We start from the raw sequence: 15,904 nt of genomic DNA, 5'->3' as shown, positions 1-15,904 counted from the left end.
CCCGGCCGGGTCTTAAACTCACGACCTCTGGAACCCATTCTTCTAGCAGTGGGCAAGTATGATTTTTTTTTCATTCAAACATTTTTCAGTCAATTCCACGTCCAACAAAAACCAAATAACTTTTAATTCGATATATATAATTGATGAAATTTTTACTTTCTTGTTGCGCCGAGATTCATGATGAATCTACATCTTAAGCGCCCACTTTCTTTACATATTTTTAAACAATTGTTATTTTTTTCATTTTTTAGTCATATTGTGAAAGAATAAACATTATATCTGTTGGAAAAGTGCAAAATTCATTCGGTGGTTAGTGCGTCATTATATCCATTTAAAGATCTGTTTTACATAGTTAAAATACACATTTAACGCAAAGGCAAAATGATCTTGGTTTAGGACGTTTGGAACAAAAGATAATGTATAGGCATGTTAATTTACTTGTGATTTTAAATGTTCTGAGTACGAAATGTAAAAGACAAAAACTTACCGGAATTGTTAAGAATGAGAAAAAAATTAGCTTTGATCTATGTAGTGAAAAATTTCCACAACAAAGGCTTTTAAACTTTAAAATATATCTATATTTTAAAGTTAGCATTTAGGTTGGATTGTAAACGGTATCAGTCTGTTTGCTATTTTTATACCGATATTTGAGCATAGTTTGTTAACACTTAAGGACGTTGTTCACTCAGGTTTTGAGTTCTCAAATTTGGATTGTTATAAAGTTAAACGTGAGTAAAATATGTTTCTAACACAAAACGTATTAATGAAATGGATTATTGTTGACATAACATTAGATATTTTCACTATATTATGGAGTTTGGCTCTTATCAAAACAGAGGGAATTCGGACTAAATTTTGAATATTTTCTGTTCGTTTAATTCACAATTCCATTAAAGTAAACGTATGTAAGACACTAGAAATATTTAAAAATGCTTAAAAACGATAAAAGTCATCATGTCTCAAAATTTTGATCATTGATATCACATTAATTTTATGCCAGCAGAATAAAGTCAATATAATAAGTTTCATATTATAAATGTTTTAGTGTAATTGTAATTTTTTTTTATAAATTGAATTAGAAATGAAATAGGTATGAATTACTTAAAAAGGACAAAATTCGTTTAAGGTTTTTTTTAAAAAGATGAACCCGATTAAGAAAACGGGTCGTTTTAAATTCCAAAACTTTATCATCTGTTCATCAATCTTTTAAAACAAACTCAGGCTTGATCTGTAGATTCTCATTAAAATGCAACTCGACAAATTTCAAATTATATCCCCAAACCATAACCAAAAAAAAAAACCCATAAAAGAATGGCAGACATAAAATCATCCCGGGTTTACCGGTAAGGAATTAAGAATACATTTTTTGCATAAACTATAGCCAATATTACCTTTAATCTTTAACCTTTATCTTAGGTTTGGTAGCTTCAACTCATCAATAATATGTGAAATCCTATATTTGTTCAAAAAGAAAATTATATATCATTATGAAATAAAAGTAGGTGTTACCTAATGTTGAGGCAATAGATATGGGTTTTTAAAATGGGGTTTTCCTGGGGGGGGGGGGGGGGGAATTATGTAACATTTTTAGCTGTAGAATGATTTTTATCTTTCATCCTTGCAAGTTCTTATAAAAACCTGCATTAGCATGTATACGTCAAACATCGACAATCCCTCTAAATGTAATTCTATGATGCACATTCAAGACATTTAAAGTGTATATAAAGTGGTTCAAATACAGCTTGAATCTTACAGCAAAGGGAAACGTACGTTTAAAATTGATTTTAAGTTTGCTGCTTCATTCTTCAACTTTCAAGGCCCTATTTTTTTCTTCGATACGTTTTTAAACTACTGTTATTAAATTATTTAGTTTATACTACCTAATCAAAATTCATATTATAAAAATTTCACTGATTAACTTTTCGACAATTTTTTGCAAATTGTCTTTGTACAAGTGCTATGTTTATGACTGAACATAGAGAATAGTATAGATAAGTATACTATTGATATGCTATTAACATGATTAACGTTCAAATTTAAAAATGTATATCAATTGTTAGATTTCAATGAAACCCCAAAAATATATTTGCTGTTGATATTAAGTAAATATAAAAATCAAAGTACTCTAAATACAGATAGCTGGGCTCTTTTAATGTGTGGCGATATAACAAACGGAATAGACACATCGATTCAACAAAGAAATAACTAAGTTTATAAGCGTGTTATTACAGATTTATATTATTGTCTTAAAGATAAAGAGATTTTGACCCGTGCGTGCACAGGTTGACATAACATATGGTATCGGACATTTACGAAATAGATACATCGCCACACCGTATATATTGTTGACATTTACATAACCGAGCTCTCTGGCTCAATTGTACATCCGATACCTTAAAGAAGATTTCAGATGAACCCATAACGAAGAATGATTTAGAGTGTGATAAAAATCAAATTAAGGATACTAAAATGGTATGTGTCTTCTTTAAAAAAAACCAAATGTTATATATCCATCAGTCACAACAACCTGTTATAATATTGACATTTCACTACACTCTGCCGAGTTGGAATAATGTAACTCTGTCTGGGGGAAAGGCCTTCACCACAGTTAAAATGCCTCCCATATACCCGTAATGTAGCAGACAATTGCAGAATCGCTCCAAAACGATCTTGGAAAAAATTGATAAGTTGCATTGAAAATAACAGTAAAATTGTTCATAACAAACCATTTTGAAGTTGTAAATACCTTTCTTCGAAAAGTTTAATTCTATTATTGCAGAATTCAACATTTCTTTAACAACATTTTTTACACACCATGTTGACATTCGAAACTCTCGGGATTTTTCTTATAATAAATGCACTGTGTTAGAGTTATCCCGTGTTTTCTTTGATGAACAGAAAACAAAATTCCAATGAAAATTTACACGCATTTGTTTTATCGTCTCTGAGTTTATCCATGCAAATGTGTTATTAAGGAGACAAAATAAAGGTATCACAACACTATTTTTCCGAAGGTTCACGCAAAACATGGCTGAGTGAAAATAATTCCCGAATTCCCCTTTGTTTTTAGGAGTTTTCCGCCAGCGACAGGGACTGAACTTTTTTATGAGATAAAAAACAACGTGTAAAATGCCTGATTTTCCCACCTTTGTAAAAATACGAGGTCACTTGAATTTTTGATGCCAGTTGTTTCGGCAGGGGGGTGAAAGGGCTCGGACATGATTTTCAAGCACATGTGTAACTTTGATGTAAACAAACTCTCGTGCCTTTGTGGATGGCTATGTGTTTTTTGCTACTAAATTGGTTAGGAACAATTGTTTTAAAAGTTGTTAAGAGGAATTTTCCCAGAAGTTTGTTTTAAACTTGCTACCCGTATCTAAAGTTGCGTAATTTTGGTAAGAATATATAGTAAAAATTAATAGTGGTGTGCAACCTGAAGAGCCTCCCGTGATTTAGCGTGAATGTAATGCGAATGCACAAGATTGTAAAATTCAAAAAATTCAGATGATTTCCGGAATTTTTGGAGGAATTTTCATTGATTATTAATAAGCGAAGCTTGATTGAGAAAAATAAAAACAAATTGGTAATCTTCAAGTACCAATGATGTTTAGATTATATAAAACAAAAGACAATACTCTTCCGATTAATCGGTATTAAAACCAAAAAATTTGAGTCTATTATTTTAATATAGTTGTATAGATAAATCGAGGGGGGTGGGGGGGGGGGGGGGGAGTCAGAAATTGACCACACTAACTGATATTAACTTTTGAACTTGCTTTTAAAACAATTCCTGCGACAACTTGTAAACTTGTAAAACAATGCAGGGTATTATTTAATTAATTTTGGTTTTAAATTGCCATAACCATTACTTATTTTTTAAAGAAAAAATGCATTACATCACCCTGATATGAGTAAAGTAATTAACATTACTTTGTAAAAAGCCAGTATGTTTCGAAAAAGTAAAGCTAAAAGACGAAGTTTTGCAAATGTTTAAAATATGAAACACGCGTTAACATATATACATCCTTATGTTATATTGGGTTGAAATTTAAGATTTATACAGGATTTTTGTTGCACTTTATTATCATCAGAGTTTCAAAGGTTTCGTCTGACTGCATTCTGTCTGGTTCAAAAATCTATACTAAATAAAAATTAATTGACATGCTGTCTACCTAGAACTTTCTGACAATTCCAGATTCAAAAATCTTAAACATGGCTTGCAACTGTGAAGGGATAATTGGAATAGCATTCTTGATCACCAACATCCTATTAAGTGTGAGTAGCATCACTCTTGTATTTGTTTAAAGACAATTCTACATAAAAAAAGATTATTGTTTGATTAGACCATCTATGGCAAGGAAACTTGTTATAGATAATGTCTTCACATGAAGATTATTAAACGGTGTTGGAAACTTACGTACATATAAAACGATAAAACCATCAAGAGAGCTTACATGTGTATTGTACAGTTGTTCGGAATAGGCCTTATCATAGTCGGAGCCCTGTCTGATTGTGAAGTGTCAGACATCGAAACAGACAACACCAAACCTCTTCTGGATCTTGTTCTTTTCGATTCCTTTGCAGCAGGTAGACTGGCAATCGATCTGAGCATTTTGAATATAATTATCGGAGTAGTTATCCTTGTTTTTTCTGGAGTTGGAATCCTTTGGAAATATCATGAAATAAAGAAGTTGCTATTAGTAGTAAGTATACAGTAACGGCAACGTGCAGAATATTCTTAAATAAACGTTTAAGTTATCAAAGAACAATGATTATATTAAATTTTGATACAACGTTCAGTTATAATCTCAATTGTAAGAGTACGATTAGTCCTAATGCGGTTGACTTTAAATCCCATTACAATACCGTCGGAAAAGTGATATTATATAAATAGTGCCTTTTTGGGAGGGTAACAGTTGAAATTGACACCCCGAGAAAACCATTGTCAACCGACGCGAAGCGGAGGTTGACAATGGTTTTCGAGGGGTGTCAATTTCAACTGTTATCCTCCCAAACAGGCACTATTTATTTTGTTATACTGAATGTCTTAATTTTTAAGAAAATTTTACTGCTTTTATATAGGAATAACGTGAATTCTACAGCGAACCGTACGTGCATAATTTTCGCGCATGTAACATTTTTTAATGTTACCCGTTACTAAGTGCGTTGCTAACGCTGAGGGTAATAGAAAATATTATTAACTGCGTCTTAACCAATCAGATTTCAGTATTTAACATGAAAGTATAACAATAATTATTGATAAAAGTTTTGATTCGCATTAGTGTTGTTATGATATTAGTTACTTATAATTGATTATGCTGAATCTGAACGGAATGCAACAATAACAAGCCTTCTTCATAAAGTTGGCATTAAGGAATAAGGAATCATTCTTTGAGTATTATGAGGTGATAATTTTGGTCGGGGCGTGATTATATCCAATAAAACCCGAAGGGCTTTATGATCGATTTTATCACGCCCTGACCGAAATTATCATCGCATAATATTCAAAGAATGATTCTTTATTACTTATATTTATATAATTTTAAGCCATTGTACTATCAAATATTTAAATAACAATCATCAAACCCCGCTGGCGCCCCAAATTTTTCGTTATTTGAAGTTATGGGTTATATAGTACAAAATCGATATGTAGTGTTATCACAGGCAAAGACACTGGAAAATGTAATATATTATATTTTAAAGCCTAAACTTCTAGAGTTTATCTACTTTTAAAACTTTCCGTGTGAATATTCTTTGAAGGTCCAAGAATTTTCAAAAGCATGCGAGTTGATTTTTATTGCAAAAAGTGAATTAGTTTGCTTTAGGATCAGGCCCTGCAGTCACAAATATGTTTACATGACTCAGTTCAGTCCTTCACTCAAATCGTTGTAAGAAAAGTGTATTTGAGGTCAAACCTCAGACTTGAGGCTAAATATTGACTTGAGGAAAGGTGGTTACGGTGGGGCCTTGAAGAATAGAGATACACTATAATAGATTCGGTATGGCTAGTGGGTCGACTACAGTGACCTTACCAAATACAATATATTATAAAATCTCTGAAAATCCAGTCGCATGCAGCGGCATTTTTTCTTCACAGATTCATTTTTCTCTATAAGATGATCTATAGTGAAATCTAATTTTTGCAAAACATATGTGATTCCTAGCAGCTTGAAACTTCCTTTATGATTCAATTTAAGTTGGTGATTTGTTTGGTGTTTCTCTGTCATTCAGAAGCGGCAATTCAGCTGTCGAGATCATCAGACAATGTTACAGCTGAGTCACAAGTCTTCCGTTTAATGTATTCAGACTTTTAGCACCTGAAACTTTTAAGCGTTTAGAGAAATGCAAATTTTAAGAAATTAAAATCATGTGTATATAACGAACACTAAAGCTAACAAGAATTAGGGAATATCAAATTCCTCATACAAAAGAACGTGTTTATTATGTTTGGGTATAAACCACCGCTGAATAGAGATAATTATTTTCAGTGTTATATTTCATTATAAAGAAATTCAGCTCATTCTTACATTGCAGAAAATTACTTGAATCAATAACAGTCAATACCGAAAATGGCATTTTCAAAAGGAGACCAATGAATATTTAAAACAAATTTTTTTTAAGAAAAGACATAGATAATTTTATCAGGTTGATTTTTTGTATAATTGCCTATCTGTCTAAGCGGATGTGCTCTTAACAGACTTATACACAATTAAAGATTGGCACATAAGGTAGCGCTTTTGATTTATTAGTAGAATGCAATTTCAAATATCAAATATTTCTATTTTAATCAACTGCTTAAAGTTATTCATATATATTTACATTATCCAGTATCTTTGCCTGTGATAACACTACGTATCGATTTTGTACTATATAACTCATAATACAAATGACGCCAAATTGAGGCGCCAGCGGGGTTTGTTTATTTATATTTAAATCGTATGATGGCCTAAAATTATATAAATATAAGTAATAAGGAATCATTCTTTGAATATTATGAGGTGATAATTTTGGTCGGGGCGTGATCAAATCCAATAAAGCCGTTCATATTATGAGGTGATAATTTCGGTCGGGGCATGATCACTTATGGTTACTATATAACTTCAATTTTACTACTCATTTCCTTATTTTCATATCAATTTTTTACATACTCCCAAAAAAGTGGGGGGGGGGGGCCAACTCTATGATAATTCCATTTTTTATATGTAAATTTTAAAAAATTTGTTGCTGCGAGAAAAAGTGAAAAAGCCCCACCCCCCCCCCCCCCCTGCCCCCCCCCCCCCCCCCCCCCCTGATGCTACGTGCCTGAAATTATCACCTCATAATACTCAAAGAATGATTCCTTATTCCTTATATAATATTTTGCAAAAGCGTATTAATCATGGCACTCTAACCACACATATATTTAGGTCACAACAGTCGGGGTTATTTTATTGTTGGTAAATATTTTGTACGCTTGTATACAGACATCTATTGATTTCCAAAAAAGTGCAAATTTTCCATTACAAAACCGGGTCTTCAATCCATGATATCGTTAATTGGAATTTGTCTTATTTACATAACTTGAATTGAATATTCACAGACTTTAGAGCACTGACCCACTTTACAAAAAAAAGATAAACGTTCGAGTAATAAATAAATGAGAATCCAGATATGCATCAATATGTTTAGATACTGAACTTATATTGACGCTATAAAGGAATTTGAGCTAACAACAGTTCGCTGAGAACGGATGTCTGAAAGAAAGAGATAAACATGTATCTGTGTGTCAGTTTTTTGTTTCCTACTCATCGCTCAGTAGGCATTATATCCACCCATTTTATTTAAAGACTATTTAAGAATAATCTTTTACATCACTACAAATTATTGTAAGAAGAAGTGAACGACTATAACAACAAGCATTCTGAGAGTATTGCATAAGCAATACACGTCCCCTCCCGGTTTGTGGAAATTGTGAAAACAATGCAGTTATCTGTTACGCATAATATCGAACCCGAACATTAAAAAATTGGCAGAATATTGAACCCGAACATTAAAAAAATGGAATATAAAAATTAATTTTCTCGAAAATATGTCAACCAGACGCTACAAAAATGTAAACTTGATCTGTAGTTTGACATTTTGAAGCTGTTCAGCAAATTTCATATTATTCCTCAAACACTTAAAGAAAAAAAAGTGTGGAAAACTGAAGTGGGACAGACGGACGGACGGACAGACAGACAGACGGACTGACGGACGCAGAGGAAAGCTATAGTCCCCTCCGGCGAAAACTGGTAGGGGACTAATAAAGTTATACTGATATTGATAATGTTGATACAATGGTTAACTTTAGCAATGTTAATAGAATAGAAATTTGATGTGCATGGGCGGCAAATAATTTTATGAAAATAAAACAAATATTACTCTAAATGATTTTAATACCATTATGATAATGAATAATAAATACAATCAAAATATTTATAATGAAAATGTTAGATTTGTAATATTTTTATAAAATAATCAGCGAAATTTGGTATTGTATGTTGATTTTGAATTGATTTTGAATTGATTAAAATAATACTGTTAGTATGAAGAGAGATACGTTGTGTTGCTGAAGGAATTGTTCGATTTATTCATTTGAAAATGTTTTTATATTGTTTAAGCTTAATAACTTAAGTACAACAATGTCACATTAATTGATATATACCAAACACAAGAATAACACTGCAGTTTCAACACGGCTCAGCACCAACAAATCGTTTTAACAGTTCTTCACCAAATGATATCTCGCTATAAATTATCAATATCTTTATAATTTACGTGAATGTTGAAATCATTGAAAATGAATCAAACTTCATCATTCTTATCTTTGGACCAAGAGGTAAAAAAATAAAAGTAATCAACATTTTTTGCAAACAAATCATAGCATAAACTCAAAAAAGCGTAACTAGATTTCTTTTTACAGCTCTGTGTTAATTTATTTAATTTTCTCGGTAAAATTGAGTGACAATATTTTCCTGATAACTTAAAACTAACAGTACTGATATATTTAGCCTTCCTAGTGTGCATTGAACTTCTGCATTTCCAAACATACAAAATAGTACAAAAATCATCATATCTATTGATCTAAATCATGCATTTTTTACGATTAGCACTTTCGATATTGTGTAGAAGCCAACTTTAAATTTGTTGCCCTAAACCAATTAATTTATCTTTTTCAGTATACAATCATTATTGCAGGAGTGTTTGTAATCCACATCATATTCATAGCCCTGTGGTATACTATGATAAACAAGGTACGATTTTAAAGTATTTATGTAAATAAGGTAAAATTGTTTTTCTAAATCTATATTTTTTGGCAGACCGCGATGGAAAATGATTTGAACTTTTTCATAAAACACTTAGGTGGATGGAGAACTAAAGAACAAATTGATCGTATCTTTGAAAGAAAATTTCATCGAAGACACGGTCACAAACCTTGATCCCATATCAAATGCATGGAATCACATGTTCATGACGGTAATTAGATTTGGCATCTGAATAAAAATTAATAAACCACTTTTGGAATGATTTCTTGCCATCAAAATAATTTATGCTTTGATCTTCTTTATTAAGCTTGACTGTTGTGGAGTTAACCCTGTCGAATCAACGAGTAATGACTTTGATCATACACCTTGGTGTACAACTGTAGGATCCTGCCAGGATAATACTTCCCAAATTCCCAGGACTTGCTGCATTGACGTTAACGGAATGACCTATCCCTCTGCTCCGAACGCCTGTCATGCAAACGTTACAAGTGGAACATACAATGCAAAGGTGTAGCTTGTGCATTTTTAAAAATGTGTGTGTGTGTGAGAGAGAGAGAGAGAGAGAGAGAGAGAGAGAGAGAGACAGAGAGAGAGAGAGAGAGAGAGAGATGTCATGCTCTTTGTGTATTTTCAGGGCTGTTTCGAAGTATTGAAGAAGAAGCTGCTGTCTCAGTCGCCGGGTAGCATAGGTGTTGTGATCACCATTATGTTGATTGAGGTAATTAAACGACTCTAGACTTTATCGTTCAATAAAAAAAGTCCGACAGGTGTCTACCATCGTTCTTTTCAACATTAAATGATTTAAAAGTCATATCATATGAAAGTCGGTATCACTTTATTTGTTTTCACCTGGAATTCCACAGTGAAAAGTAGCATACTGTGTAATTGCATTATGTCAATACCAGATGTATTTAAAAAAAAGGAAAAAAGAAATGAAAAAAGAAACCCGATTCAGCCATTTGCTGAATTCCATCTTAAAATAAATAAAAGATTGAGAGCTGGTTATGGCAAATACCTAGAGACAACAAAATAAGCATCTACATTATATAATTACAATACTAAGAATAATTTCCATACATTTATTAATTTACATTCATACAAATCTATGTCCTCATTATTCTTCTTTAAAATCCCGGTGTTTTTCTACTTGTGTTTACATATTTAACCAAGGGATTACATGTACCATAAAATAAACTTGGATATTGTTTATATATTAGCTTACCTTCGTACTGTACTCATTTTGCAAATTGAAGCTTTGTTTTTCTTTTAAGAAACATGATATTTCCATGTAATGTTTTGTATCTCTGAGACTTACGATTTACACATATTAGCTGGATTCAACATAAGTCTCACCTGTTAAAGCGTCCTTGCTTCCCATCAGAGAATGATTTTGATTTTTCCCTATGTATTCTTACCATAGATTTTGAATGTTTTTTCCCTTGACCAACCTGGCATTATATGGTCATTGAATAAACAAACTAAACAGTAGATATTATGACATAATGAACATTTTCACAACTTAAAGTAAGAGGGAAAATGACAGATTGCATAATACAACAAAAATATATCCATATACGCACTCGTTTATACATAATATTGCCAAGACAGATCCTTTTTGTTTATGCACAGCTTTTATTAGTCCCCTACCGGTTTCACCGGAGGGGACTATAGCTTTCCTCTGCGTCCGTCAGTCCGTCCGTCCGTCCGTCCGTCCGTCTGTCTGTCCGTCCGTCAGTCCGTCTGTCTGTTCCACTTCAGTTTTCCACACTTTTTTTCTTTATGCATTTGAGGAATAATATGAAACTTGCTGAACAGCTTCCAAATGTCAAACTACAGATCAAGTTTACACTTTTGTAGCGTCTGATTGACATATTTGTGAGAAAATTAATTTTTAATATTCCAATTTTTTAATGTTCGGGTTCGTTATCGGGTTCGGAGTGTATTGAATAAACGAGGCCAGTATGTAGTCAGTAATAATATCGTGCGTTACTTGTACCATTCCTTTTATCATATCTAACAAAAAAATAAATTCTGTAAAAAAATGTAAAACATTGTGTTGTAAATTTAATCGGCAGGGTTTTTTTTTTGTATTATTACAATCGGGTTCGTTGTCGGGTTGGGCTGTTTAACTGTTTGGTTTGATTCGGGGTACAGAAGACGGTAAGAAATGATATTGTGCATAACAGTGCATTGTTTTCACAAATTTTTACCAGCGAATACAGAATAGACTTGGCGAAATTACAGGAGATGAAATAAAGAGTATTACTTCACCTATTTTGTATTTAATTTCTATATCAACCATATAGTTTTAATTTCCTCTGTTCTTTTTTCTCTGATTAAAGCATGATATCTCGTTTACATTTTACAATAGCTCTGAAATAGTTGTGTGCTTGGAAGCTTTCATAGAATAATACAAACCGGTAGGGGACGTGTATTGCTTATGCAATACTCTCAGAATGCTTGTTGTCTAATGACAGGATCTAGTTTTTTCCTGTAAGTGTGTTTTAATGTAATTTTGAATATTAAGACTACTTCAAATGCTTTCTTTGGTGGTTTAGTGGGGGATATGAATATAGCAAGTGTTGAAAAAAATAAGTTCACGTTATATGATCGCTACCTTCATAACCTGCATGAGAATTGAAGAAAACATGTCACTGGTTATTTTACCCATCCCCCTTCGAATTCTCTCATCAATTATCCTCCAATCATCATTTTTACCGACCAGTGCGAAGCTAAGGAAGAACAGAGAATGTTTCCAATACAAGGTTATTACACAAGCTATTAGAACGTATTACTTACTCTATGGCGTCTGTGTTCCTAATACAGCGAGAGTTTCGATTACGAAATATTCCACAGAAAAGTGTAAAATAATACACCTTCTCGGTTTTATATCGGTTTTAACAGTGTCAGTAGTTATTAGTCCCCTACCGGTTTCACCGGAGGGGACTATAGCTTTCCTCTGCGTCCGTCCGTCCGTCTGTCCGTCCGTCCGTCCGTCTGTCCGTCCGTCCGTCTGTCTGTCCCACTTAAGTTTTCCACTGTTTTTTTCTTTATGCGTTGGACGAATGATATGAAACTTGCTGAGCAGCTTCAAAATATCAAACTACAGATCAAGTTTACACTTTTGTAGCGTCTGGTTGACATATTTTCAAGAAAATAATTTTTTATATTCCAATTTTTTAATGTTCGGGTTCGTTATCGGGCTCGGTGTGTATCAAATAAACGAGGAAAGTATGACGTTGTCAGCAATAATATCGTGCATTACTTGGACCATTCCTTTTATTGTTTCTAACAAACAAATAAGTTCTGTAAAATAGTATCAAGCATTGTGTTGTAAATTTAATCGACAGGTTTTTTTTGTATTATTACAATCGGGTTCGTTATCGGGTTGGTCTGTTGAGACGGTAAGAAATGATATTCTGCATAACAGTGCATTGTTTTCACAAATTTCTACAAACCGGTAGGGGACGTGTATTGCTTATGCAATACTCTCAGAATGCTTGTTAATTGTAGCTTTGTAAAATTGGAAAAAAAGAAGGAACAGAAAGAACATTATTCGGAAGAGAGGGTTTACATTGAAATTGTATAATAAAACTAAAAACAGTAAAATAAGTAAAAGACACAAAATATGAAAAAAATATTTTAAAGTATAAGAAATCATTATTTTAGAAAATATTAAACCTATTAAGTTCTTCACTGTTTAGGCACATATTTCAGAATTTCAAAGTAAAATGGTTCATGAATTGAACAAGGTCTGTCTTTATGCGATTTATGGCATATGAATGAAATATTGAGCTTGTTAAGTAACATTGATACTTTCTTCTCGCTAATACCTGCATGAAACATATATACAGAATATGCACAATATTGTAGCTCATTAGTCTTACAGCAAAATTGCATTTGTTTCAGTTTGATTTATTATATATGTGTAAACTAAATTGCTCCAGCATAATATAGCAGTGTGTCCAAAATAGAGTGAACCTCGTTTGATTAACATAAAATATCGTACATTATTTCCATGCAATAGCTACCGAGAGCCAGTTTTGTGTTGACATCAAATGGTCTTGCAAGAATGTCTCCATTCAGATAGAACTGATATCACCATGTCACTATTCAAATAACCAATCTGCAACATTGATAAAAGTTCAGATCGAACCGCAATACATATATTTGCGAAGTTGAAAAATTGTCTAAAAAAAATTACAGTCTTTAATCAGCTTTTAAATGACGCGTTGGATCTCCTTCGTTTCTTAGCATCATCACTGTCTGCCTTGACTTCCTCTTCCTCGGTAATTGATGGCAATGACGTACAATTATAACCATGCTTATAATTTACTTAACCCTTTAATATTTAAGGATTTTAAAAAACAATTTGTTAGGACTGAAACAGTGTTTTTAAAAGGAATTTTCTCATTGGGGATATAGAAAAAATTGATAATAACGGGAGATAAGTCGCGTTTAACCTTACCTTTCACCTATATTTTCATTATTTTGTATTGGAACCTGTTTTTAACGGTCATCGTGTGTTATATCGTTACAGATAATCAATGTGACCCTTGCAGTTGCGATCGGTTGTCATAAAGATTAAATGGTAGGAGGTGGATCACAAGGCCTGTTTTGTCTATCTAAATATACTTTATGGTGTCCGATACTACATGTATTAACTCAATAGATACACGAGCTAAAATTCACCAGCCAGATATATAATTTTTTGGTGGCAAATAAAAATAATTGTTTATTGTTTACCTTGGAAATCGATTGAAATGTTTAATATTCATATCTATAAGGATTTATTAAAAAAATCTATCATATGACTTTCACATTACAAAATAAAAAGGAACTGTTAATATAACTATAACTTTAAACAAAGAATTATTAAACGATGATTAATGTAAAATAAGATTTCTTAAGGTATATACTAAAAAGTATAGAATAACATGTTTGAGAGTATTGTACATTATTTAAATGACTTTACAAAGTCAAATTAGTTTTTAATATCTTAAAAAAGTGAAAATGGTATATTGTGAGAAAGATTATTAGACTTATTTAAGCAAAGTATGTCGTTGGTTTTTATTTTGATATAAATTCAATAACTTTTTTTAAAAATCAGTATTTGTGTCATTTGCCATACCTAAAGTGCTTTATACATATATTTGCTTTATGTTTTACATGTATGTTGTTACAGAGAATAACAAAACTGTGGTTGATTATTTCTATTGATCTTATTAGAGATATATCCTAAAACAATGTGCCATCCCGCCATGAAGTCCAACTTTTTCGTTTTGATCACCACATCTAGAACCACAACTAAGAGACAGATGCTGTGGACTTCTTGGAAATTTATCAAATATTCTATATTTCTTTTATTGTACAAAAAAGGATATCATGTATAAGATATTTGAAAACAAAATTGCAAATTTAGTGAAATTGTTTTTTTAACAAAATGGAAGTTAAAGATATCTGTTCGTTAAGAGGGCTCGATGGTCGTTGCCATTTTTTTAATACTATATTAATTTTCTTAAAAAAAAAGAACTCTATATAAAGATATAGGAAAGCATCAAAATTTTAAAGCTAAACTATTCGAATTCTCTCTGTACTTAATGACAGTTTATCGCTAAACGTATAATAATTAAATTTTAAGAAAGATCTGATGGATAATTTGTTGACCATCCAGCCTCCTTAACCGTAGAGTTACTCGTATGCACTGTATCATAACCAATGTTGACGTTAGAGATTTTGTACATAAGCATGTTCATTTCACAATCAGTTCGATTTCTTTAAATTTTATCATTTTTTAACTAATAAAACATTAAAAAAGTATATTCACACAGGGTATGACTATTAAGTTTGAGAAGTGTTTACTGAATACGACCCCCTGCCCCCCCTCCCCCCCCCCCCAAAAAAAAAATAACTGTCTTGCTTTTTATAGTTTCTATTCCAACCAATCCCTCTTAAGCGAGTATACCAGCCCACAAAGTTTTAAGGGGAAGGAGAATCAAAAACATATTTTATTTTAAATTAATAAAGTGGTTTAATTTACCACATGTGGTCATGCTGTTTGAAAACAAACTACATAATTAAGCTTTTATGCACGTTAGAAAGGTTGTATTTATTGGAGGCTGATATGATGTAGGACTCTTTAATTTTGTATTTCATGTCACGGCAAACTATCTGTTCCGGTTTGGTTTACATATACCATGCACACAGTGCTCTGAATAAAACGCTGGTTTATGTCTCTCTGTTACTCAAATAACCGACTGAACAAAATTGGTAATGTTTTTAGGCTCACACGTCAATCTAAAGAATAAATGTATGTAACTATGCATAAATATATGCACACGAATAAGTGATAGCTGTTGATCTGTTATTGAAGATTGCCTCAAGGAAATGTTTACTCAAATCAATTTTTTGCTTACTGAATATGTATCTTATAATTGCAATCGGAATGTTTGAAATACATTCTCTATAGTCGTAATTACCATGTCGAAATAACGACATTTTCTACGATACTTTGTTGACAATTCCCTCAACTACGCAGAGATTCTTCAGACACCAACCTTTAGTTTTAGGTTTCAACGAACATTGTAAAGTAGAAGGTAAAAGAACGGTCTCAAATCAAA

General features: G+C 32.1%; 1 protein-coding gene across 6 annotated transcripts; it reads left to right on the top strand.

Annotated features, from left to right (window-relative positions):
• On the top strand, nucleotides 1-15,104 carry LOC105317998 (tetraspanin-9). 6 transcript variants are annotated; one of them, XM_066074737.1, is made up of 9 exons: nucleotides 595-728; nucleotides 4,196-4,275; nucleotides 4,470-4,703; nucleotides 9,198-9,272; nucleotides 9,382-9,495; nucleotides 9,592-9,792; nucleotides 9,919-10,002; nucleotides 13,825-13,875; nucleotides 14,514-15,104. In XM_066074737.1, the coding sequence occupies exons 2-8, from the start codon at nucleotides 4,213-4,215 to the stop codon at nucleotides 13,870-13,872; spliced, it is 819 nt and encodes a 272-aa protein (XP_065930809.1). In that variant the 5' UTR covers nucleotides 595-728; nucleotides 4,196-4,212; the 3' UTR covers nucleotides 13,873-13,875; nucleotides 14,514-15,104. The 6 variants fall into 6 exon arrangements, 4 of the variants coding, with proteins under 4 accessions (XP_065930808.1, XP_065930809.1, XP_011413150.3 ...); XM_066074736.1 differs by lacking the exon at nucleotides 595-728 and adding an exon at nucleotides 1-56 and having other exon boundaries at nucleotides 13,825-15,104; XM_011414848.4 differs by having other exon boundaries at nucleotides 13,825-15,104.
• The last annotated feature ends 800 nt before the right edge of the window (nucleotides 15,105-15,904 follow it).

Source organism: Magallana gigas, chromosome 2 (genome assembly GCF_963853765.1).
Source record: "Magallana gigas chromosome 2, xbMagGiga1.1, whole genome shotgun sequence".
NCBI lineage: Eukaryota > Metazoa > Mollusca > Bivalvia > Ostreida > Ostreidae > Magallana > Magallana gigas.
The sequence above is the reverse complement of the archived record's forward strand: the minus strand, read 5'-3'. Positions and strand labels throughout refer to the sequence as shown.